Here is a 22,604-nt window from a genome sequence, read left to right on the forward strand (position 1 = left end):
AAAAATTTAAAAATTTAATTTGATTATATTTTTATAGTTGGTAATGATTATATTTTTACACAATTTTCATTATGTTTACAACTCTTTTAAATTTAAATGTTAATTTTTTTAAGCAAAGAAAAGATATATTAAAAAGGAATACAAGGGGTACTCTACTCTAACTCATAATACAAAAAAAAATTACCTTTAAAATCTTAGAATTTGAATATTAATTGAATTTTATAATTTTTATATAATTGAATTCAATGTTACAAGTTACACGTTAAATAAGTCAAAAATTAATTTAAAATTGTGTCATAAAATTAAAATGACCATTATTTTTAAATGATTAAATTAATTTAAATATAAAAGATAAAATATCAAAATAAATATTTTTTAGCAGATGAAAGATAAAAATAAATTTAAAAAAAAAAAGATAAAAGATAAAAATATAGTTTAGAAATAGATAAAATGATTTCTAATATTTTAGGAACTTATATAATTTTAATAGTTTAAAGATTAATTATAAAAAGGATAATACTTCAAAAAAATCAAATAGATGGTTTATTCAATATGTATTTATCATAAATTATGATTTTGAGTTTTTTTAACTCATAATAATAATGGTATTTTATTTTTAAACTAGAGAATAAAGTGCACTAATAGCTATTAATTAAAAATCAGAAGTAGATATTGTAATTAATTCTTAATTTTATTATACTTATATTTAATTTTATTACAATTTTCAAATAATTTTTTAATTAACAATTGTAAATGTACTTTATCTTAACGTACACTCATTCACTTTAAAGGAGTTAAATCTTTTATTAAATTACTCATTTATTTTAATTTTATATTTAATTTATTTAATTTTTTTCTTTATTATCAATTTTTTGAATTAAATCCTTTAAAATTTAAAAACGTTGTTCAATTTGTTTGTGTTTGTGTTGTTAAAAATACTAACGGAGATATATACATGTCATGCTTTTATTAGAATTGATCCACTTTCGGTTTATATAGTATCGTGGAAATTTAGTCTATAACTTATTTTCTTAGAAATTTAATTTCTCTAATTTTTAAAATTAAGTAATATTTCCACTTATTAAGTAATACTGCATCATCTTTTGCTGTCTAGTTAATCAGATACGGTCATTAATTTATTGAGAATATTCTGCAACTAGGCCGAACCCGTGAGTGATAATGGAAAAATATTAACATCGTTCTTGTTGAGATCATCATACATATTCACATGTCTTTATATCACTAAAATATTGTCCATTTTTTGACTTTTGACATCACCTAAAAGGTTCTCGATATAAACTCATCTCCATTCTCTTTGAACAATTCGGGACATTAAAAAAAAGTAATTTAACCGCAATTCACTATTTATAATAAATTATTTTAATTTTATAATAAATAAGTAAAAAAAAATATGAATCAGAATATCTAATCTAATTAGTTTAGAAGGTAAAATTATTTTATGATGTGATCCAAATAATAAGAAGAAGGCAATAGCTGAGAGTAATAAATTGATTGTGTGAAGAATGGGCACAAAAAAATGGAAAAATCCTCACCAAAATCGAAACTCACACGACGTTACAATTGGTCAACGCCGGAAACGTGGACGCCGGCATGCTTGATGGAATGGAACAAGGGGGAGAGCATTACGCGGTAGTGGAGCGGACGCGATTGCTCCTCGATTTCAACGGCCGTCACGCCGATTTCCCTCAGCCGGAACCCTAGCTTCTCCCCCACGCGAGAGGCCACTTTCGCGTCCCAGAAGCGGTGGGATCTGGGGAACCGATTCAGATGCGCGCGGTAGTGAGCCGCGAATTCCTGCTCCGAAGACGACGCCATCGCTATGATCGACGACGTCTCCGTGTTCGTCACCTGAGCGGTGATTTTCCGGCACGACAACACCAGCTGCAGCACGTGGCGGTGGTGGTTGTGGTAGGTTCCCGCCATCTCTCGCCAACACCGCACGACACCGTTTCGTTGTTTAGTTTAGTTTACGGCATCACATCGCAATGATCGCATTCACGTCTTTCTTTCTCCTCACTCGTGCGGTTTTTGCTAAGTGATGGTTTTTTGGGCCAAGAGTTGAAGCTTGCTAGAGGGGAGTAACTACTTACTACACACCCCTTATTTTACTATTTAAAGTCTTAACCTTTTAAAAAAATTAGAATAAATACTTCTCAAACTGGTCTCTAAATTTGATAGGTGCAATCATATTGGTCCAGGAAGTTTAAAAAATTGTGAAATATGTGTACAAATTTAATTCACAATTATAGTAATTTAAAATTAGAAAAATTATGTAATTAGAATGATAATATCAAAAAAAAAAAAATATATATATATATATATAAAGACTAATATGATATTGAATAATTAAATTTAAAGACTTATATGATATTTATTAATTTAAATGATCTTTAAAATTGTATTTTCTAAAATTAGGAATTTAAATGATTTATTTTTAAAGAACTTATTTTTTTGATGAAAATAATCTTTAACACTCCATTATGTAACATTAACATAAATTTTAACATCACAAGGAAAAATTATTTTCATCGTGGTTAATACATTTACACCTCTCTTAAACAATAAAAAAACAAGTTTTTGTTTTGTATCAAGTTAATTTTTTTTAAGGAAGTATAACTTCTTTTCACTTAAATGACTCTTATAAAAGCAAAATAATATCTCTTAATTGTGATTTCAACAGATATTAAGTTTCAATCATTAGTTAAATAATAAAAATACCGAAGAAAATTATTAAGTGTTAATCAAATTCATATGCATAATAATAGTAGTAGTAAATTTCTATTATGTATCTTCTCTAAATATGCAACAAAACTAAGTTTCTATCTTATAGATTCAGGTGATGGAACCAAAACCAATAAATAACAAAGAATAATTGAATAACAAAATTCGTATAAACAAAACAAAACATGTATCAAATTATATCTTCGTTTCAACACATTTTACACAACAAATTTATGATAAAATATTTTAAATATATAAAATTTCACAAACAATAGAACATACGGTACATTATTACAACTAATCTCTACAAAAATTTAGATACTCACTTTCTCTGATTACAGTCAAAGAATTGAAAGCTTCTAACCAGCCTTATCCATATGAAGCCCACGTTTTGACTGTGAAACATAAAAAGGTTTTCTTACAATAAAAACACAGTTAATAAATCATAATTCTGTTTATGATTTAATTTTCAAATAGAATAAATTACTCTCAAGTTGAGAGTGTATCCTGCATCGCGTCACACCGTAGTACCGCTGTTCTCTGGTCATGTGTCCGTACAACAATGGTGTGTGTATCAGATTCGGAGAAACCCTTCTTTCGCCTTTGTATCCGACAAACTGATAAACCCGACCCGATCCAATCCTGCGTCTTGCACCTCGTCGGAGGGCCAAGTAAGGCTTCATCAACTTTCCCATTTACCATTTTCTATTCATGTACAAAACCGAAACATTGCACCACAAAATTGCTATTTTGAGTTTTGGATTAGCTATGAATTTAATGAAGCATTCGTATTTGAAAGGAAGTGTGTAATGCAATCTGAATAACTTCATGTTCTTTTTGCAGGTTTGGCTGCTTCCTCTATCAAAAGGGATGTGTTGAAATCTGCCCAATTATCTTTCCGCTAGTTCTTGTGTTGGATAGGTGAACTTTTTTCTTCATCTTCTCGCATTTTCACGAATCCTATATTTATATTCTTAATTCATGAAAATTAGCCTGTCTGTTTTCTTGACTTGGACCAAGTAAATAAATTAATTAATTAAATTCATGCTGTATCGATGTACACTTATCTTGTGGCCAATTATTTTATAGCTTAGGGTTTCAGAGTTCAGTTACCATCAGATTTGGTGAAAAGTCATGTAAATTAGTTTTTCTAGATTGTGATCTTTGTTAGTGAAATGTGTACTCCCCCCCCCCCCCCCCCTTTAAGTTTTTTCTGTAGTATAGGATCTACTTAATTGCTTTTAATGTCTGATATTCTTCCAAATTTTAATAGATAGGATAGCCAACATCCTTATCCACTCTATAAACAATCTTAACAAAATACAAGACTGCCTTATTTTTGTTTATGCTCTTTCAAAATTGGGGTTGATATTTTGGTGTTGGCAGCCGAGCATACTAGATTTGTAGCTTGGATGAAAAACTTACTTACATGCTGATTCATAAGAGATTATCACAAAAGAGATGGTGGCTCAACTTCATGCATTGTGAAGTTATTTTGATAGGTTATGGTTATAACTCTCCTACAGACCCTCCTATTAACTATTTTTATATAATGTTCGTCCCAACTTTTTTTGGACATCTCTTCATTTTAATAGGAAAAGTTGGGGCAAAACACGATTTAAGAATATTTCTAAAACTAAAAGCTTATTTTAATGGGAAAGTCAAAATTGGAAAGTAGATCTTTCACAGAAGCTTTAGTTGGAGGAGCTTCTGCTTTTAAGGAGAAGAGAAGCCAAAAAAAAATAGTAAGGCCAAATACTACCTTAACTCGTTTTGATAAGCTAAAAAGAGCTTGTTGGAAGATCATTATTTACTTTCACAAGCTTAGTCAAACACCTTTGATATTCAACACAAGTGCTTCTATGGTAAGATATGCTTTAATAAGCTTCATAGAACTTCTTCCGATTTCCCCTTTGGTTTTGTTGTTTTCTTTTCTATTTTTGGTTGAACATTATTATCAATATTTATGGTTATTAACTTATTATTATTAACATTAAAGAATCGAATTGGCACTGTTGTCGAACTCTCAAGTTAACTCGGAGACTCTTATAAGTTTATGATTCTTAGTAGAGATAATGAGTTAACTGTTGTCAAACTCTTGTGGATAAACTCAGGTAAAATCACATAACCTTGCATATACACTCAAATCAAAAAGTGAATTAGTGACTTTAAAATCAAATGTAATTTTTGCCCCTCATTGACTCCACATAGTGGCAGTATTTTATGCTGCTCATGCACTGTTATTGAATCCAACGTAAATGTAAAATTTTACTAGGGCTCAAATGATTTGAGGAAATTAACACTTTTTTCTATATGTTTTCACTTTAAGAACTTATGTTTTTATCCATACATGTCATTAATAGATTTTTTAATATTACTTTTTATATTAAGTAAACTCTAATGAATTTATGAAAAGTTCCATGTGTTTATGTAGACTCTCAAGTTTAACAACCTTGTAAATATGCACAAGTTTTTTTTTTTTTTTTTTTTTTTTCTGATAGCACATGGATATCCATCCATAAAGGGAACTGCTTCTTATAACCATTTATATTTCAAACAAAGAGAATTAAAAAAGATGGAAACCCTTTAATTTGGAAATCACAAAACCATAATAACCATATTCTTGAATTTTTATGATTACTGGTTGTATCATGCATCAACTTTTCCTTCAGTTTTCTGATGAACTATGAAAGATAATCTAATTATATGCATAATTCTGCCACAGTGGGGTGATGGATCACCAATCTGGCCAGGGATTTGATTCAGATGATAGTGACCTTGATATGCAAGCAGAAATTAATGAGAAACATAAGAATGTGGATGAATTTTCAAAACACCTAGAATTTTGTGGAAGTGAAGATGAAAAGTTTGTCGAACAACCTGTAGCAGACATTTCAACAGATATAGAAGCTGTAGAACCATTCATAGGCATGGAGTTCAATTCAAGAGAGGAAGCCAGAGAATTCTATATTGCATATGGTAGGCGGATAGGATTTACCGTACGAATACACCATAACCGTCGTTCACGAGTAAATAACCAAGTCATTGGTCAAGATTTTGTCTGCTCGAAAGAAGGATTTCGTGCAAAAAAGTATGTACACAGAAAAGATAGAGTGCTACCTCCTCCACCAGCCACCCGTGAAGGTTGTCAGGCCATGATAAGGTTGGCATTACGGGATGGAGGGAAGTGGGTTGTCACCAAATTTGTGAAGGAGCATACTCATAAACTAATGAGTCCCAGCAAAGTTCCATGGCGAGGATCTGGGAAGCACTTGGTTAGTGAGGTATGTCTCTCCAGACAGGCGATTATGATTAGATGGTACTTATGAACTGATGTATGATCTATGGTTGAATACACAGTTCTCAAATCTTTTTTCCTTTGTTACTTTGTTGTCAACAAAGGGATGATAAAAAAAGAGACCAGTAAATCAGTCATTTTTAACTAACAATTTAAAAATACTTGATTGAACTGGACTGTATAGTGTAAATAGACAACTGATTAGATCTCCTCTCATGCTGCTGTTATGGGATTGACAATAGTATTGATGGGGTTGAAATAGACAGAACAAGATGAGCTTGAGTGCTTGACTATCAAAATACAAGAAAACTCTCATTTTAGTCCTTGAAATTGTAAGTGTTGGTTACTTTAGCCCCTTAATTTGCAAAACATCATCACTTAGTATTTTTAGTTTCAAAATGACAGTGAAAAATGAACTAAAAAAGGGTTAAAGTGAATGACTTTTTTTTTGTAAAGTTAGAGACTAAAGTGAAAAATTTTGTTAATTCAAAGACTAAATGATCAATGCTTAGAATTTTAGGGGCTAGATTGGATGTTTAGTCAGCAAAATATGGGTAATCCCATGCAATTTGAGAGTGCCTCGTCTCTCTCAGTTCCAGCCTGTTACTCACAGTTTTTCCTGCCTTCTCACTGTTCCCCTTTTTCTCTATATGCTCCACTGATCGAACAAAAATCTTTTCCCTTCAATTTACATCCTAGGCTGTTAGTTATTCAAAGGCATATTGTATCCCATGTTGCATTGGATTTGGATTGCAAAGTTCTCTTAAATGTTGTCCTAACATATATCTAAGACCGTGATGGAGTTCTATCAAGAAGATATGGTAGTAAATAACTGCCTGTAATTGACCTGTATTGAGATCACAAAAGACTAAGCCTCCCACCACACAAAAAAGATTGAAAGAAAGAAAAATGCTGTGAATTTGATTGATTAAACTGTGATATAAAATTGGAAGTCACAGCTACGTTTGTGTCTACTCCCCAGGGTTGAATTTTTATTCTCCGTGTTTCTTTCTTTAAGTATTTTACTTTTATTGATGATTTGTGTCACAGGATGAGAAAGATAAGAGAATCCGTGAGCTATCACTTGAGTTGTACAATGAAAGGCAAAAGTGCAAACGACGCTGTGCTGCTTATGAAGAACAGTTAAATATGATTCTGAATGATTTAGAAAAGCACACAGAACACATTTCTGAAAAAGTTGCTGCTGTAGTAAGAAGTATAAGAGAGATCGAGGAAAAATCAGATTCCGATGGTGGGTAATTACTAATCAGTGCTGCTATAGCATGTTTCCGCATTGGCGAGACATCCTAGTTGAGATTGTTAAGAAGAAGCCTATTTGGTATTTGAAAGCTAACATTCTTCTGTCGGCATTTAGATGCGGTTTCACTTGAAGTAGTGTAGCGGTTAAGTTAAACTTCAGGCAGCATATAGTTTAGCAGGAAATTCATTTTCTGGTGTGTACCATGTCCTGGATTAGGTAGGTGCTTAAAGTGTAATTTATACATTGTTATTCTTGCTGAAAAGCGTTTCCCTCATGAGTAACTTGGCCATTTCATTTTTCCCGTTGGACTCAACTTTATTCATTGGATCATGTACTTTTTCCAAGTTGGTGGGTGGGATCGTGGTTACATCAAATATTGACTCTAGTCTCCCCTGCTTGCATTCTGCTTACGTATTTAATGATTTCCAATATAGCGGGAATTTCTGGTTAACTTACTTTTGGTGGAAGAAATAGTGACCTAGTACTAGATAAATACTACTTTTCAATTTTATAATATGGACAAATTTACCCAAATTATTCTTTTTTATTCGATTAAGGGTGACTTGTGAACATCCTGGCAAATTAATATGCAGTCAAGGCATTATGCATATGCAGACTTTACCAATTATCAAACTGTTGCCAACTGCAAATGCTAAATGTTGTTGCATATCAATAAAATATTACTATAATACAGTGCGGTAGGTAAAACTGCCCCAATAATTTATTAATTAGAGTCATATCACTTTATTTTCCGTGAATTTCTAGCAAATATGGTAATGATAAAAGGAAAAAAAGAAAAAGAAAAAAAGAAAGAGAATTGAACAAAGTGATTCAACAGTTATACCGAGTAAAAATAGAACCAACCTTTCTCGCCTCAAAACTTCAACAAGAAAAAACACAAAACACATCTTGTGACAGTAGCAATAGCCCCCCGATTTCAATGGCCTTCCTCCCCCTCCTCCTACCCCCAAAAACGAGAAGAAAAAAAAAGTACTAGCATTACCAGGGCAAGGCTTCTCTCATCTACGTTATCGCCGAGCCATGTGCTAAATATCCAAAACCAACGTCCAACGTTGGAAAAAAAAATACAAACACACAAAAGCCTGGACGCGTGCCTCTTCCGAAACCAAAAGACATGGCATGACATGCATGGTAAGTCCGAGGCACGTACGTACGCACATTACAATACAATACATACCAAGGACGAGATAAGTTGAGATGAGATTGATCTGAACTCCGAATCCTACACCATATCCATGGTCTGAGTGTCCATGATTTCAACCAATCTTCACATCACATGATGTCACATGAAAACCAAATCAGTAATCCTGAAAATGGTTTTCAGCGATCTTCACGTGACATGATGCGCATAATCAAATTACGTGAAGATCCATGGAAACCATTTGATCGATCGGCCATAAACGAAATATGAGTAGTAGTTGTGGACCATGCAATAGTTTCTTGAGTGAATTTATTTACAAAGGAATGGAATGGGTAAGAGTAAGAAAGTAAGAGTCAAGTGAGAGCATTGAAGCCACCCCCTTTCATCATGTGCTTGAACTCCTTGAAGTCGACCATGCCGTCGCCGTCGACGTCGACCTTCATGATCATGTTCTTGCAGTCTTCGACGGTCCGACCCTGCTTGAGGCCGAGGGAGGAGAGGACGGTCCTGAGCTCGTCGACGGTGATGAAGCCGTCGCCGTTCTGGTCGAAGACGTTGAAGGCCTCTCGCATGTCCTCCTCCTCGTCGCGCTCGTCCATGATGGTCTGGTAGAGCTCCCCGAACTCGTCGATGTCCACGCACCCGTCGCCGTTCACGTCGATCTTCTCGATCATCAGGGACAGCTCCTTGTCCGGGATGAAGATCCCCAGATTCTCCAGCGAGTCGCTCAGCTCCTTCTTCGTTATTCTCCCGTCGCCGTTCCGGTCGAACATCTGGAACACGCGCCTCAGCTCCTGCGGGTCCATGCTTGTTCTTCTGCTCTTCTGGGAGCTCCAAGATCCTCCTGCACTGGGGAAGAAGGCTCGCACCTTCTTGGGGATCAGCCTCACCAGGAATGGGTATAGCACCTCGTAAACAACCACAATCCTATGAAAAATCGTTGGCATTCGGAATACAATACAATTTGTGGTCAAGAGTGTTTTTTGCTTTCTAAATAAGGGACCTTCTTTCCATATTTATATGAGAAAGAAAATAAATTGACTTACTACTTAATAATGAACATCATGGGACTCGGTTGTTCAAAGACGCGTTCATATTAAATAAGTGTTTTCTAGTACTATTGTAGTGCCCCATGTCACTTCAATGGAGTTGCCTTACCTGTAAGTTTTAGTTATTGTTTAACTAGCCACTCATCTCATATCCATAAATAATGTTGTAGATACCATAACTCTGCCAACCCATGACCTTTTCTCCTCTCTGAATGAATCATAGGCAAATACTAATTCTTCTTTCCTCTTCACAATATTTTAAATACCAGATTAGTGAGTCGCCAGCGAAAATCTTTATCAATACTACCTAATTAAAATATTAGTTTAAACAAACATGTTTGGTACATGTTCAGTTTTTTTTTAATATATTTCCGTTCTGCTGTCCAATATATATCGAAAGAGTTTAAGTTAATTAGTTAAATAATGTATGTAAATTATTGTAAGGTAAATAAAAGTAGTATTATTTTGGCTTTATTTATTATATGTAAGGTTTGGAAGTAGTCATAAATTGTTTTAGAAATGAAGAAAGCAAAAAAGTCATTGGCGCTGATAACGGATCTAATATAAAGAAGGAGACGTTGGAGAGTGGAGCCGGGCAATGATAAGGGTAGAGGCCGGCATTCATTATACTAGGACAGTTAGTTCGATTTTTACTCAACGGCTATTTGCGCGTTTTCTGTTTGGTAGGCTGCTAACACGTGCCATCTTTCTATGCCCTGCCTCATTATTTAAAAAAAAAAAAAAATTTTAATTTGTCCAAATATTTTGTCTTTATTTGTGAAGATAGTTATTGATCTTAAAAGTGGACAAACATCTTAAAAGTATATAGACATTTTAGAAAGGACTATTGAGAGAAGATTCAAGTTAACAAAAGGTTTTGATTAACTAAAATTTGTGTGAAATATCATAATGTTAAATGAGTATAAAAATGTGTTATCGTTGAATCGTTAAATTTGAATCATAACGAAAGAGATTCATAAGTTGTATAAATGTGAGATTTGACAGTTGATGATTTAAAATAAAATTAATTAATAATACTTATATCATGAAGATATATATATACTTTTAGAAGTTCATTACTCAAAAAAATCATAATTAAACATGTTTAATTTAAGATAAGTGCCTTTTAAAACATTACTCAACAAATATGAGTAGGAACAAAACATCCACAAAAGTCCTGTGATGACAATCAATGATACTGATATGACAATCAAAATCTTCTCTTTTTGCACAGCTTATAGATGTGATTGTCTATGCCCCATTTTTTATTACTCTTCCAACTTTCATTCTTCTTAGACATGGTTTTGTTCTTACTAGATTTTACACCGATAACACCACCAATGGGTATTTTTTAAACTGTTCAACTTTGTCATGATCCAAAAGATCCCTTTACCTCAATTTTTGAATATTCGTTTCTCGTTTCCTCTCATCATTGTATTTAAGATCATCTTAATCAAACTAATGTACACCTTTATCCCTCAAACAAACCAATACAGCAAGGTATCACAATTATATATTGCATCTGCTTAGTTCAAGCTCGTTCTTGGAAACCATAAAGTTGTTGGATTGAATTTGACCCATGCCTTGCAAAGCACCAAATAAAGATTTACAACCTGCACACATAGTAAAACCTTCTCCTCATTACACTACTTAGCACTCTAACTGTATCAACCCTAATTTATTTAACATTAAATTGAGTTTTAAAAATGTTTATGTTGAAAAGATTAAAAGAATTATAATATGTTCTAATATTTTGATGGTTTACAAATAAGGTGGATATCACATGTCATACCCAATTGTCCAATGGTGTTTGTTTTAGAAAGCGATACCTAGTTATGAAACTTGTCGTCCACAATGACAAACATGGACCTATGCTTTGTTTTGACTCCGTTTTCGATGAGAGTTCTAATTATCTTGTCTACCTTCTTCTTCATTTATCTGTCATGAAATTTAAGTTGTCACGAGTTAGTATCTCCCATGGAACATCATCGTAGTCATATTCACAATGACAATAACAATATCTAGTTCTACTAATCCTTCAAATTGAAATTAATTCAAGCATTTTGAATCCATTATTTTATAATTGAATTGCAAATCATCTTGAATATCAAACACGTCTAAGGCTCAAGAAATAACAAAGAATGAACAAGAAAATAAAAAAGAAAAATAATAATTCATATTGGGGGAATGAATAAAATAGGAGTAAATTGACAACAACGATTGAAGGTGGAATAAGTTCTATAAAAATAGGAAATTTTTAAGAATTATTTTAGTTTACAATCTAATTTAATTTTTATTTATCATCATTATTTATAAATTATATTTTAATATTTTTAAATCTCTTTTAAACAATATAAATTATTTATCATAAATTTAAAATATAATTTATACATTTAAAATATTTATTTATATAAATTTTAAATATAATTTATATATTCAAGTATTTATTTATAAATATAATTTATTATAAAATTTAATTATATATAATAAATATTTAACATGTCTATTGTACTTATTAAAATACTAGTTAATAGGTAAATTTTTTTGATGATTTAGGTAAACTAATTAAGATATCCAAAAATAAGTAAGTATTTAACTCTCTTATAAAACTAACTAATTAAGATGTCATATTTAATTTGTTCATGATTCATTCATTAAATTCCCTCTCGTATTTAACTCTCTTGTATTTCGAACAATCAGTATTATTTAAAGAAACTATTTTTAGTTATAATTAATTATAATCATAATTAATTATTTCAACTATTAATTATTACAATTTTTTTTGTAGCGTCCCAAAGACACTTAATATGATTTTTTTTTATACCGGGATTTGGCCAATTTATTTTATTTTCGTCAGTTTTACCACTTTTTGATCATTTTTTTAATTCATTTATTGATTTTTCTCAATATTAATTCAGTGATTTATTTTAACCGGATACATCCCCATAGGCCATGCACCAGAATCACCATCTTTTCGGTTGTAATAACTTCATTCTAATTTCAAATGATAATTATAAATTATTAGTGGGGAGTGAAGGATATATTTTATTTAATAAAAATATTTAATATTTATTAACATTTATTAGATTAAATAATGTTACACTTAGTTCCTAAATTTTAAAATTTCAGATTTGAATTTTGTATTTATAAAAATAATTAATTTTTAATATTTTAAAATTTTAAAATAAAATCATCTAAAAATAAATATATTATCGCCTTTATATATTAAACTGCAAAGTAAATGCTGAGTTAGTGGAAGATATATAAATAGAATCCATTAATGTTGGTGTAAGAAAAAAACAAAAGAACCAAAAATTAAAAAAAAAAAACATCACGTCGCCTGAGAGATTCGAACTCTCGCGGGGAAACCCCATGTACTTAGCAGGCACACGCCTTAACCACTCGGCCAAAGCGACTCTTGTTGCTAGAGCTTTAGAAACACATTTTATATCTCTACAATTTTGTACTACATTTTGTAACCATACAGGTTTTCTTCAATTGAATACATGTCTTACACAACCAATTACAACACCCTTTTTCTCTCTTCAATTTCACGTGTATTTTCTCACAATTTTGCAAAGAAATAAAAATACAATGAATCTATAACTTTAAATATCTTCCTTGACAAAATTCACATGTACCAAAAGATGGAACATATTTCTTGCCTCTTATTTCTCATCTCTCCTCTCTATTTCCACACCTTTGTTGGAACCAAATATTGTAGAAATGAAATACTTATTTATTATTATTATTATTTTAGATTATATAAAAATGCAAGAGTAATTTTTAAAAAATACTAATATTTTAAATAAAATATTTTAACAATAAAAAAATTAAGATGTTTACCAACAATTTATTTGTTTAAATGTGTACCTTTTAAATATAAATTATTCCATATTTTATATTTAAAGTGATTATTTAAATTTAGACGATATAAATTATGAGTTAATCATTTATACATTGTTAGTGTAAATTTTTTTTACACTGATAATCAATCATATATTTTAATAGTGTCATGTGAGTTACTTATTTAATGAAATATTAATAAAATAAATAATTTTAAAAGATATGATTGATTACCAGTATAAAAAACTTTACACTAGTAATATATGGATGATTAACTCCTAAATTATTTTGCTAACCAATTTGGGTAACAAACTATTCTTATAAAAAGTAAAAAAAAAATATATAAAAAGAAAAGAAATTACGATGAGTGTGAAGTTTGAAATTTGAATGCGAAGAGTGATGCGACTCATTAAAGCCTTAAAGAAGGTTGTTGAGCAAGTAATCCGATGGTTGTTACTTGTTACCGACGAAATGTGAAATTACCGGCCTTGCCCTTTCCCCTTGGCGGCATATTTATGCCAAATCCGTATTAAAACTTTGTTTTCAAATTTCCACTCACATTCTCCGCCACTTTTCCGATCAGGTACTCTCCTCTTCATTCTCTCTTTTTTCCATTTCTTCATAATATGATCAACTGTTTCTTTCCTATCACTCACTGTTATGCAAATTCCCTATCTATGCTTCAAAATACTAAGCTCTCACACTCTGATTTCGCATCTAAGTTGCTACTATCGAACTTAATGACGTCTTAGTTAGGAAAATCCTTCAAAAGTTTAAATAGGAAAGGAAGGTGCGATAAGCATGTCTCTAACTGTAATGAAGTGTAGGAGACGGTGTGGGGAGGAGCAGCGTAAGCTAAGCTAAGGTGCTGCCGAAGCGGTTGTTTCGATCATAGAATCGAGCATTCACCGATGATGATTGCGTTACGGCGTGTTTTTGTTTTCGTCACGGAGGGAACTGAATTCTACTAATGTTTATAATAAGTTTCAATTTCAGTTGTGTTTTTTTTACATACTTTTGTTGTAGTTTTTTTTGGTTCACCATTGTGGATATAGTATACACAGGATTCTAAAATTGACAACAAAAAATTAAGTTATGCTTGCACAACATGACTTCTGTATTAGAGTTCAATCATAGACGAGGGAAAGATAAACAGAACACAGAGAAAAGTGTTTTTGTATTATTGATATTGAATAGAATAATCTAAGGATAGAGGGATAGAGCTCTTATATAAATGTAGTTACAATAACTAAAAGGGAAAAATTAATACAGCTGTATATTACTAATATAAAACCCAATCATAGCCGATTGTATCTTAATTTATTAGTTCCCTTTACATTCTGCTAGTTAAATATTACTTGGATATTAACAGGAATCGATTTTGAGAATTCCAATCGACCTTTGTATCCCTGGATAGATCTTACTTTTGTTGTAATCTAATAACAAGTCAAGGAACCGGTTGTTCTGAAATTTTATAACTTTTGATTGAATCCATACTAACATGTTTCTTATTTTTTTAATTATAATTATAACTCTAGCACATTCCGTTTCCAAGTTAGCCTTCTTTATATTCTGCTTGCTAATTTTCTCCTCTGTAGTTGGTGAATTTAATTTGTGACAGCATAATAAGATTATTATAATACAATGTTTTGAGGTGGAGGGCCAACTACTTGATGTAAATAAATCAATTGATAACAAGGATTTTTTTTTTTTTTTTTCCATGAATCACTTATAGATTTCTTTAACGGTGTTGCTAGTCTGCTGCATATTTTTAGAGCATTTATAGAAATTTGTCAACACTTGTGATTTGTGATTTTTGACATACTTTTGTTGTATTAAGTATTAACACAACATATTTTGAAATTTGAAGTGTCGAATTGTTTGACAAATTTGAAGATTTCTATTTCTGTACTGTGGGGATATGCCATGTAGGTCTCCACTTGCTGTGTAATTGATCCCTCAGAAGGTTAAATCTGTACCAAATCAGACATGAGTTCAATAGTTGTTTCTGGGAATATGTTTATTACTTAAGCAATTTTCTAATGAAATTATTGCTCTTGGGTTTAAAAATACCAGGGAGAAATTTTATGAGTGGTGGTGGAGTGATTCTTTTGCACATTAGTGGACTGGGATAGTATTTTATAGTAAGATAATAGAAGTTTCAATCATAGTTTACATACTTGTTTGGAATCTAAAACTGTGCATGTAATCTAATTCTTAAATAATTCATACTTTCTCATACTTTGGTTTGGACAGCACACAGTGTGCCTGTTTCCAACTTACCATGGTACATGCATATGGGTGACAGCATATGACGTGTATACTTAGTTATTCCACCTTTAATTTCATTTTTTGTTTTCTTGGTACAATCATTTGGAACATATGCTTATGAAGTTGTGTTCATTTATAGGAGGGCCTTGGGTATACAATGTATAAGGGAGCTTCAAAGAAGAGAAAGTTGCCTGAAAGAAACTTTGATATTGATTTATGCAACACAAGGGACAAGACAGCGCAAAATTTTCACCAGAATAATTCTGGAGCTGTAGAAACTGGTGTTTCTTCGGAAGAATTTGTTTTTACTTCACTAAAAGCAACTACTAAAGATCCTTCTCGTTCTTTTGAGTTTTATGTCTGGTCAGATGAGGGAATTAACCTTTGTATTGATTTAAATTCATCCCCATCAGATTGGAGTAACAGGTACAGAAATGAGGTATGTGTGAGCCTGGACAAGAGTGCGAAAAAAGAATTTAGGAGTCTTTGGCAGGATCTTGGTTGCTTAGGAGGGAGTTCTACACAAGGAAAAAATTCCTTTCTGTGGAGTGCAAATTCTGTCTGCTTTGATGATTGTAATGGGCAGACCAAATCTTCCCAAATCTTGAAGTTGGCAAAAGATGTTACAGGGCCCAATCAACAGAATAAAGGTGGCCTTCCTTCAATATATGATTCATTAGCTCCATGCAGCATGCCTGTAAATGTGGAAAACAATGTAAATGAAAATAAATCCACTGCCTCAGCGGAACTGACTGTAAATGTAGCAGAGAATTTAAAGAAATATGAATCAACTGTCTCAGATGAAGTTAGTTTTGGTGCACCAAACAATTATATTTCTGGTGCTAAATCTTGCAGTAAAGAAGTGCATAAGAAAATCCTTGATTTAAATGCTACTAATACTCCATTCATTAAGTCAATATGTGGTTCAGTTGGCAACTCATTGTCAGATCCTGACACACTAGGGCAGAAAAATTCAAAGCCTAATAATGAAATTTTTGAAGTTTGTGCTATGCTAAATGGTTCTTGCCCTGTGAACCCTGATATGATGTGTCCTGGAGCTTTGTTAAGCGATTCTTTGGAGGTAAAAGTTTCAGAAGTTACAAGTTGTCATAAATATCTATCACTTTCACACTCTGAAAATAATGGATTCCTGGATTTAAGTGATCCTAAGAACGCTTCAGATGTGGAACGGGGTCTACTAGTCAACTCAAGTGAGCTTAATTTGGACACTAATGGGAAGAATCTCCCATCACTAACTGAAGAATGGGTATGTTGCTATCTCTAGCCTTCCAGATATGTACGATTGTACTGATAAAGAAAAAAGAAGATATGTATGATTCTATCATATGTACACTCTTTCATTTGTTTTCTTTTCAGATGGAAGGCTTATTTGGTTCTTGGTTTACATATGTGAAAAAAGTGAAATTAATCCCATCATTACATGATTCATATTAATAATATACTATTACTAAGTACAGTTGCCTAGCTCTTTCTATTTCTCAAAAATTTCAGCTTATTATTCAAATTGGTATCTTTTTCACTGTAATTTGATCAGTTTTTGTGTGGTATTGTGTCTTCTCATTATTTGGTAGTTGTTTCTTAATGTAATAGAACTTTTAATAATTTGTATTTTATCCTCTATTTTTATCATAATACTTTTTTAATCCTTTGTAACATACCTGATACCTGTGAAGACAACTTTTGACTTTTCATGTTTGTGTGTTGGAGAAGGGGATAAAGTATAGGGTCTGTGAGGGAAGAGAATATAAACTTCATGCATTGACAATCTAAACAGTTCTGAGGATCCTTTACAGGCATATTGGCTTTTGGCTTCCATGTGACTGATATTTATCTTTGCTTTTATGAATTCACTTATGTTAAGTATAAAAAGCACCCTGTTAATTGCAGGAGGTGGTGGGCAAAAATGTGAATGGAAGGGAGAGTTCAGAGTAATTACTCCTCTCAGTAACATTTTTCAAAGTTATTTAATTTTTTATACAACTGATTTGAGCATATTCATACTGTGCTTCTTCCAGATACTCCCAATTTGATGACCCGCCTAAGAAGTCTAGTCAAGAGTGTAGTGATCAGAAATCTGGAGTGAAACTTCGCCAAAAGAGGAAACACATACACTCTGAGGCTAAAAGTTCCAGCGATAAACCTGTTGCGATGTTCTTAAGAAGCATGAAGAATGCTATGACAGTCCAGCCTAGAAGGTCCATGCGGCTAATCTCCAAGGTGCCTTAACAATTACTTCATTAAACACACAGTAACAAAACGTGAATATAAACCTATATATTCAATTCTTTTGCAGCATTCAGTATCTTTAATAATATGGTTCATATTTGGTAAAGTAATGACCTGATATTTTAAACATCTTGGAAATTGTTCTTTCGTGCATTCTATATTTGCAAATTACTGAGCTTCAGTTATGTCCCAATTGAAGCAACAGGATTGGTCGGTATAAATATAAATTAGAAACTCTTAGCCATATTGATGTACATTCCAACCTTGCTTTTTGTCTTTTACATAAAAGCTAACTTCAATTTTTCTCATGCATACCTGGCGCACAGGTATGCCTAGCTTGTGGAAGACTTTCTTCATGGTTTTCTTTTGGTGCTATTAACTTGTTTGTTAAAAATAAATTACTTTGATCGTGAAGTTCTTTTCAACTCTTTTGATGCTATCACAATTTTTGTTCTTGTTTAGTGATTTCATGAGGTGCTTGTATGCTTCATCTGAAAGCATTAGTTACAAAATTCTCAGTGAATCAAAGTGGAAGAATGACAGTTAGTAGGTATGAACTACAACTATCACTTCATGTTGTTTTGAGAATCATAAGGATTAGTGAGACAGCTCTTGAAATTGAACTTTTATATCAGGTTACATGAAAGATTAGAGATAACCCTATCTCATGACTTGCAATTCTAAGTTTTGTGTAAATCAACAACTTAAATCATTGGTTTGGATTGGATGGCTGTAATTGAAGAGACGGTTAGAAAATCGTCTTGTACATGATTGTTCTTTTGAAGCAGACAACACAAATTAGAAGTCAATATACATAAAATCCCCGTCCAAGAATTTTGTATATTTCTGTCGCTGTTAGCTTTGTTTAGCAGCTTAGTTTTCTGCGTCTGGACTACATTTTGAGGCAGTCCGACCCCAAATGTCTAATATCAAAAATTAAAATTTAAGATGATTCTGTTATTGATGTTAACCGGCTGCAGGTTGCTTTATTCTTTTGCAAGAAATATACTCAGCAAAATGATTCTTTTTTAAGGTGTACTAGGCTTTCAGATACTGATTTTTACATTTACTTGGGTCTCATTATATATCAGAGTTTACTTAGATTGAAGTCGTCGATCAATTTACGGCATACTTGAGTTGTAAAAAAATTGCAGGATCCTAAGGTCTGACACGGTTGTAGCTTATACTTCAAGTTCTACTCTTGTGGCAAAAGGATTTGTTTGTTTATTTGTTTTAAAGTTGAGTAAATTAAAGTTTGAACTGTTGAATCACCTGAATGTAATTTAAATGCGTCAAAATTAATCTTATTTACAAATTTTACGCTAAAATGTTTATGGTGGAAGGAAATGATTTTGTTTCCCAAATTGGCACTGCGTTGGAGAATAAAACACATCGAACCCAGATTCTAACCACTTGCTAAGTATATTAGTTATTCATTTTGGTGTTTGATTTTTTTTTTGTTAAAAGAAATTACTTACCACAATATAACCTCAAAAACTGACACTTTTAATTTATCAGGAATTACATCCTAATGTAAAATACAAAGTATATATATATATATATATATATATATGTGTGTGTGTGTGTGTGTGTGTGTGTGACAAGCAGTATGCTCAAATAAAAATCAAAGAGATGTGATTGAGAATGAGAATATATTTAAAGATTATTTTAATTTGAAGAGTGAAGGTTTAAATTTGTATAATACATGTGGATATAAAACAAGCAAAACTTCCTAAACTTGTCTATGTACCTATACTCTAAATAAAATAATTTTTAAAGTTTTTTTTATAATTCCTCTTTAAAATTCCATTTTTAATTTATGATGAATAAATATTCTGCGCATTATAATTTTTTAAAATTTAAATAAAATATCAAAAATATAAATTAAAACAAAAATAATTGAACTCCAAAGAATATGAATAGTTAATTTAAGTATATAAAAGTACATATTAAAATAATAATATTTAAAATTAAAATACGTATATAATTCATTTAAAGTATTTAAAATTATATTAAAAAAAGTTAAAAATGAGATATTTTTCTTGAAGTGTGAGTAGATTAAGAAATTGAATTGCCTGTGGACAAGCCATTCTAATATAACAGTGACAAGGGGGTCCATCCTCTCAGGGTAATTTTTCTTAATTGAAGGAACTTAATAGTAACTTATAAGAGGATTGTTCTATGCTCAATGGACATTTTGTGTAGTCACTTTTACTTAAAATAGTTAATCCTTCCCTATCAGTCAAAATATTCATCGGTATTTACTATTTAGTATGTTACACCCCCAAAACTCCTACACCTTTTATCCTTATTAATCTTTGAGTTTAATTGAAACCCCCAAAGTCATTGCAACTTTTTGTTTAATACGTTCAGAAATTATTAATGTCCATACCTTCAACTTATCAACTTCAAATCTAACGCACTTTGGTTTCTTTAGGTTCATTGCAAATCTTATTAGTAGCACACACTAAATAAATCTCTTGCTTCGGTCAAGTAATATATATTTGTGGGCTCGAGGCAAAGTGGAAGGGTAAACAAGGTCCATAATTTGAAGTGATACATTATGATTTGAGTTTTAAAGTGACAAATAACATGAAACGAAAAAGAAGCTAGTAATTAAAGGACACTTATTAGTTTTTTCTTAACTAAAAATGTGATGCATGTTAATAAATAAAATTATATTTATTATTTTATTAATTATTTAAAATTATTAAATGTCTTTTAGATTTTCAAAATATACACGATGATCCTCTCAATCAGTTAGTTAAACACTTAAACTCTGAGTCTAAGATATTAACAAATTAAAAAAACACTGAAATGTTAATTATGAGTGCATGAGTTTTATTCCACAATATAATTTGTTCTTTCCGCATCATTTTCTTATATGTTAATCTTCCTCTAAACAAAAAGAAGTTTCAAGATAAGAAATACTCCTTTTAAATTTTTGTTAATTGCCCCTTATTCTATTTTGAGATCCAATAGGATCAAAATCAAAGAAAAAATAATTTCTTTTTCTTTCTTTTCCTAGCCGATTCATTACATGATACGTAATAACCAATAGGATTGTATTATTCATTTTATTTTATTTTATTTTTGAAAAAACATTGTTAGTTATAACGTTAACAGCAAATTAGCAATTTTTTGATCAATAAATTACCATTTCAGTGTACATTACCGTTACTTTGTTTACCGTTAAAAAGTTGGTAGCTACACTGCTAGTTTCTTTGGAATATGGATATACTAGAACCTACATACCAATAGTTTAATATATACATGCAATATTTATAGTTGACTGACATACTAATAGAAAATTAAAAAGAAATGTTATTGATTGATAAAGAACTAAGAGTAAGACCTACCTTATTACCTAGAAGCAATGGGTTTGAATATTGGTCAAAACCATTGAAAACCATATGAAATTCCCACCACCCCATGTGAAAACTCACAAGGTTTAGCAAATCGGTATATCACTGAAGACTGATTTGAGGATGAAGCCATTTTGCAGTCACAAATGCTTTGTTTGACTTCTTGTTTGGGTAACTTTATATATTATTGTAATTACTATTACTATTATTATTTGCGAAAAAAGACACTATGTGTCTCTCCTATTAAAAAAATATTATTCAGTTAATTTTTAAAAATAGAATAATTGACAAATTAGTTAAAAGATAAAAAAAGTTTAAAAGAATATGGACATCAAATCAAAATATTTCTTTTATTAATTTTATAGATTATTATTATCAGAAAAAGAAGATTATGTTATTAAAAGAAGAAAAAAAACAGAAAATTAGGTACATGTTACAGGACGCTGATCAAGTAATTCGTGAGTAAGCATTTTAAAGCTCCAGCAAGCTAATTAAATGGTTGAATATTAATATAAATTAGCACAATTAGTGTGTGGCACTATGACCCCATATTGGATTGTTTAGTTGGCCCTGTTAATTTCCATTCTTAATGACTTATTGTCCTAAATTTAATATTCTTTTTATAAATTTAGGTGAATTGAATCCTGGACTCATTAAGATAGGTCTAAAGACTTTATTAACTTTTATAAAAGCACTTACATATTATTTATTAACAAAAATTTTATATCAGCCAGAATTAAACTACATCCTTTGAAAATATATATGAATTTGTTCTTTACCAATTGAATTAATCTTTGTTGACTTCATCATAAACTTAATATCAACGCGTGTTATTTCTCATTCTATCATAAGACTGTGGCAAATTAAAAAAAGTGGTAACTTTATATATATATATATATATATATATATATATATATATAAATAGTGAACATGAAAAAGGAGTCTGAAAAGTGAAAAATAATTGGGCAAAAGTGTTTATCTTATTTTCACTAGCCAGGGTTAATCGGACGAGAAAAAGCATACTGTGAAGGTTAATATTATTCATGCATAGGCATGCCACTGATTACGTACCAAAATGTTTGGCATATTAAACATATATTAGTTTCGATTCCAGTTTTTTTTTTTAATATTATTTATCTAGTTCCACTAAAATGACGAGACTTTGCTTTTAAAAAAAAGTACAATAATAAATATTAATTAAAAAATTAATGATATACTATAATTAGTTTTAAATTCTATTATACAAGTATTAAATTTTATCATTCTTCTTAATAGTTGATTTTTTAATTAAAAATTATAAGTATCTTTTATTCTCTGAAGTACACATCTTTATTTTAGATGAACAATTTTTATTTTTTCTTGT

At 31.0% G+C, this 22,604-nt stretch overlaps 4 protein-coding genes and 1 non-coding gene across 9 annotated transcripts; 2 read left to right on the forward strand and 3 right to left on the reverse strand.

Moving 5' to 3' along the window:
* Positions 1 to 1,474: 1,474 nt before the first annotated feature.
* Positions 1,475 to 2,085, reverse strand: LOC109806692 (Ribosomal L18p/L5e family protein). The gene has a single exon (XM_020369165.3). The coding sequence runs from the start codon at positions 1,942 to 1,944 to the stop codon at positions 1,576 to 1,578; it is 369 nt and encodes a 122-aa protein (XP_020224754.1). The 5' UTR covers positions 1,945 to 2,085; the 3' UTR covers positions 1,475 to 1,575.
* A 1,007-nt stretch (positions 2,086 to 3,092) lies between these two features.
* On the forward strand, positions 3,093 to 7,582 carry LOC109805814 (protein FAR1-RELATED SEQUENCE 11). Its single transcript, XM_020368025.3, has 4 exons — positions 3,093 to 3,413; positions 3,586 to 3,663; positions 5,468 to 6,026; positions 7,091 to 7,582. Exons 3-4 carry the CDS (start codon positions 5,475 to 5,477, stop codon positions 7,298 to 7,300), a joined length of 762 nt encoding a protein of 253 aa, XP_020223614.1. The 5' UTR covers positions 3,093 to 3,413; positions 3,586 to 3,663; positions 5,468 to 5,474; the 3' UTR covers positions 7,301 to 7,582.
* Positions 7,583 to 8,118: 536 nt separating this feature from the next.
* On the reverse strand, positions 8,119 to 9,728 carry LOC109805813 (calmodulin-like protein 3). The gene has a single exon (XM_020368024.3). It carries the CDS (start codon positions 9,408 to 9,410, stop codon positions 8,817 to 8,819), a length of 594 nt encoding a protein of 197 aa, XP_020223613.1. The 5' UTR covers positions 9,411 to 9,728; the 3' UTR covers positions 8,119 to 8,816.
* Positions 9,729 to 12,846: 3,118 nt separating this feature from the next.
* Positions 12,847 to 12,928, reverse strand: TRNAS-GCU (transfer RNA serine (anticodon GCU)). The gene has a single exon. It is a non-coding gene; the product is annotated as a tRNA-Ser (tRNA).
* An 856-nt stretch (positions 12,929 to 13,784) lies between these two features.
* LOC109806124 (uncharacterized) lies at positions 13,785 to 19,144 on the forward strand. Of its 5 annotated transcripts, XR_003804755.2 has the most exons (6): positions 13,786 to 13,941; positions 15,769 to 16,896; positions 17,538 to 17,578; positions 17,666 to 17,867; positions 18,339 to 18,426; positions 18,512 to 19,144. XR_003804755.2 is itself a non-coding variant. In XM_029272811.2 (5 exons), exons 2-5 carry the CDS (start codon positions 15,787 to 15,789, stop codon positions 18,281 to 18,283), a joined length of 1,434 nt encoding a protein of 477 aa, XP_029128644.1. In that variant the 5' UTR covers positions 13,785 to 13,941; positions 15,769 to 15,786; the 3' UTR covers positions 18,284 to 18,322. The 5 variants fall into 5 exon arrangements, 4 of the variants coding, with proteins under 4 accessions (XP_029128644.1, XP_082921842.1, XP_020224087.1 ...); XM_029272811.2 differs by lacking the exons at positions 18,339 to 18,426; positions 18,512 to 19,144 and adding an exon at positions 18,203 to 18,322 and having other exon boundaries at positions 13,785 to 13,941; XM_020368498.3 differs by having other exon boundaries at positions 18,339 to 19,144.
* The last annotated feature ends 3,460 nt before the right edge of the window (positions 19,145 to 22,604 follow it).

This window comes from Cajanus cajan, chromosome 10 (assembly GCF_000230855.2).
Source record: "Cajanus cajan strain Asha chromosome 10, NIPB_CcT2T_4, whole genome shotgun sequence".
NCBI classification, from domain to species: domain Eukaryota; kingdom Viridiplantae; phylum Streptophyta; class Magnoliopsida; order Fabales; family Fabaceae; genus Cajanus; species Cajanus cajan.

What these genes read in the sequence shown, in the direction of transcription:
- LOC109805813 (XM_020368024.3), bottom strand. Translation starts at nt 9,410, where the DNA reads ATGCCAACGATTTTTCATAGGATTGTGGTTGTTTACGAGGTGCTATAC.
- LOC109806692 (XM_020369165.3), bottom strand. Translation starts at nt 1,944, where the DNA reads ATGGCGGGAACCTACCACAACCACCACCGCCACGTGCTGCAGCTGGTG.
- LOC109806124 (XM_029272811.2), top strand. Translation starts at nt 15,787, where the DNA reads ATGTATAAGGGAGCTTCAAAGAAGAGAAAGTTGCCTGAAAGAAACTTT. An exon ending in CATCACTAACTGAAGAATGG is followed by an intron (nt 16,897 to 17,537) that starts GTATGTTGCTAT and finishes TGTTAATTGCAG; the next exon opens with GAGGTGGTGGGCAAAAATGT. An exon ending in AATGGAAGGGAGAGTTCAGA is followed by an intron (nt 17,579 to 17,665) that starts GTAATTACTCCT and finishes TGCTTCTTCCAG; the next exon opens with ATACTCCCAATTTGATGACC.
- LOC109805814 (XM_020368025.3), top strand. Translation starts at nt 5,475, where the DNA reads ATGGATCACCAATCTGGCCAGGGATTTGATTCAGATGATAGTGACCTT. An exon ending in GGAAGCACTTGGTTAGTGAG is followed by an intron (nt 6,027 to 7,090) that starts GTATGTCTCTCC and finishes TTTGTGTCACAG; the next exon opens with GATGAGAAAGATAAGAGAAT.